At 44.4% G+C, this 2,619-nt stretch overlaps 1 protein-coding gene across 1 annotated transcript; it reads left to right on the top strand.

Annotated features, from left to right (window-relative positions):
• Positions 1 to 179: 179 nt before the first annotated feature.
• Positions 180 to 1,976, top strand: CSUI_010704 (uncharacterized protein). The gene is made up of 2 exons (XM_068070806.1): positions 180 to 294; positions 1,304 to 1,976. Exons 1-2 carry the CDS (start codon positions 292 to 294, stop codon positions 1,394 to 1,396), a joined length of 96 nt encoding a protein of 31 aa, XP_067917220.1. The 5' UTR covers positions 180 to 291; the 3' UTR covers positions 1,397 to 1,976.
• The last annotated feature ends 643 nt before the right edge of the window (positions 1,977 to 2,619 follow it).

Genomic DNA, 2,619 nt, shown 5'->3' with positions numbered 1-2,619 from the left:
TATGTATGATGTATGTGTATGTATGGTGTATGTATATGTATGTAAACCTAGAGGCACTTTATGAGAGTCTTTTAGTCTTGTTCTCTTCACTCATCCTTAATTCTTCATATAGAATAATTTCCACGAGACCGCCCCTCTTTTCTCTGCTTCTGTCGCTCCTCTGTTTGCATGCGGTCGTGGTCTTCTATTATGTTATTGTTGGTCCTCTTCGTATGCCGTTCCTTCTTTCCTTTTCTTCTTAGGGAGATTCTTCAACTGCAGAACTGCTCATAGCCCTAGGAAGAGAAATCGATGGTCAGTCTTCTGCTTCTGATGCTCTCCTTGTCACGTTTATTCATACAGACATAAGACATGCAACCTATACACTTCCGGGTCCCGATAGGTTCTCACTCCCACCGTCAACCTCCTCATGCACAGCTTTGTCAGAAAGTCTATGTAGAAATGTATCTCCACGATCACATATATATGGCTATGTGTATGTGTACGTGGCGCCACGGTTATCTCTCTATATATGTATGCCTTGTATGTTCATAAGGAGAAGTGTCTCATGGTATCAGAGGAAGGCGGTTGACGGAGGAAGAGCGAAGGAAGATGTTAACATAGATCAACCACCTACAACGAGGAGGCCAATCAAGCAAGGAGGAGAGAAGGAAGATGTTAATATAGATCAACCGCCTATAAGGCCGATCGAGCAGCCACTTTTCTCTTGCACACCGCTTGTTTTTGACACACACCTGTATCTGTCCGTAAGAAAACTTTTCTTTCATATCATTCGATCAGAATCTCCTTGCTTTGAATTGCCTTCCGTTTGGGAAGACTTTCTTGTCTTCACTCGTGATGACCTATCTTTCTTCTCTCCATAAACATATACATATCTGTATATGTATGTATAGGTACCAACTAGTACGGAGGTAGACACGTAATCTCATATCTATCTGGCGTATAGAATTATGACGCCGCCGCTCAAGATGTCTATATGGACATACGTAGACGTCACCCCTACCGCGATGACTAGCCCGGTAGTCGCGGTGTATACAGCTTGCTTGGGAGAGAGGCAGAGAGTAACAAGGGCGTGGAGCTATATAGTATGCAAACACAGACACGGATGTAGGCCGGCAGATGGATTAGATCGAGCACATCACTACATACATATGCACGTGGAAAAATGTATATAGACGCATGTGCGTATGACACTCATATATATATATATATATACGTACATCATCTTTTACTTGTGTGGAAAGCCCATACTCCCTTCTTTGTAAGACTCTCTGCCATGTGCTTGTGTCTTGTGTGTGTGAAGGTATCCATGGAGAGGAGATCGAGCAGATTTTTCTTGGAGCCGGGTATTGACTGGGGCATCCGGCTTATACTCGGAGAAAAACGACTGACGTAATTAATATGCATGTAGATCTATGTATCTATCTGAGAACGTCACCCCTCCCTTGGTGGTGTGCTATATGAATGTTGTCGTGCATCTATCATCTCTTCTACCTCGCGTCGCATCGAGGTGTCGCTTGATGATCCAAATGCATGCAGAGGCTTCATCTAACATGTATGCTCAAGAAGAAGCCTCTATATCTTCTTGACTAAAGGAAGAAGTTGAATCTGACGTTTGGGTATAGAAAGTATCGGCTGTCTCTGTGTCAGTAGCCGAGTAGCCTTGGTAATACTCATTTTGACACGTGGTCAACTCGATTCTTCAAGTAGATGAGAATAAGAAATCTGTCTCTTATCCATCTCTAGTGAGTTCGCGGAGATGGGAAACCCCTAGCTATGTTACTTTCTCGAGTATAGAGCTATCGATCTATACGTGTAGTATCTTCCTCTCTGTCTATGTATGTATAGTACGGATAGCTATCTATCTTTATGTCTGTCTCTACGTGGACAGACGGACAGACTTATGCGCGTACGTGTGTAGGTATGCATGCATCATGTACATTCGTGTGAGGCGAGAGATGATGACTGGGAGGTGCTGGTTTTTCTTTCGTAATTTCTTTCTTCTGTTGAGAGTCCTTGTGTCTCTCTTTACATCTGCCCCTCTTTTGAAGATCTTTCTTTCTTTCTGTCAATCGATTTTCATTTTTATCTTCATGCCTTCTCTAGATGTCCACAATTCCTTTTCCTCTCTCCTCTCTCTCTCTCCCGGAGAGGAAAGAGAGAGATGGACCTGGGGAGGTATGGAGGCGGACGGATCTAACCGACTCCACAAAGAAGAGAGAGTACGTACCTACCTTGACACGCCCCCCGTGATACTTCCTACGTGAGCACATATTCTTCTCCTTTCTATATGTTTGTCTACTCCTGAGAATCGATTGCTAGTCAGCCAGCCGTCCACAACCCTCCTTTCGATGCTGCCGCCAACAATCGAGATACATTAGGGCTGCCTCGCCTTCTTCTTGCTAACTTCCGACAAAGAGATCTTCCTCACATAAAAAACGAGAAGCCTCGACCGTCGCAAAAAATACCTCTCTCTCTCTCTTCCACCCTCTCTCCTCCCCCCCCCTTCCTCTACGGACAGAGAGAGACAGCGACACGAAGAGGAGCCGCAAGTCCCGTGAAAAGTCTAGAGAAGAGAAATGCACTTGATTCGGGAAGACGTCCATAGAATAGATAAAA

This window comes from Cystoisospora suis, assembly GCF_002600585.1.
Source record: "Cystoisospora suis strain Wien I chromosome Unknown contig_8041, whole genome shotgun sequence".
Classification (NCBI taxonomy): domain Eukaryota; phylum Apicomplexa; class Conoidasida; order Eucoccidiorida; family Sarcocystidae; genus Cystoisospora; species Cystoisospora suis.
Note: the sequence above shows the minus strand (reverse complement) of the source record. Positions and strands in the feature narration are given on the sequence as shown.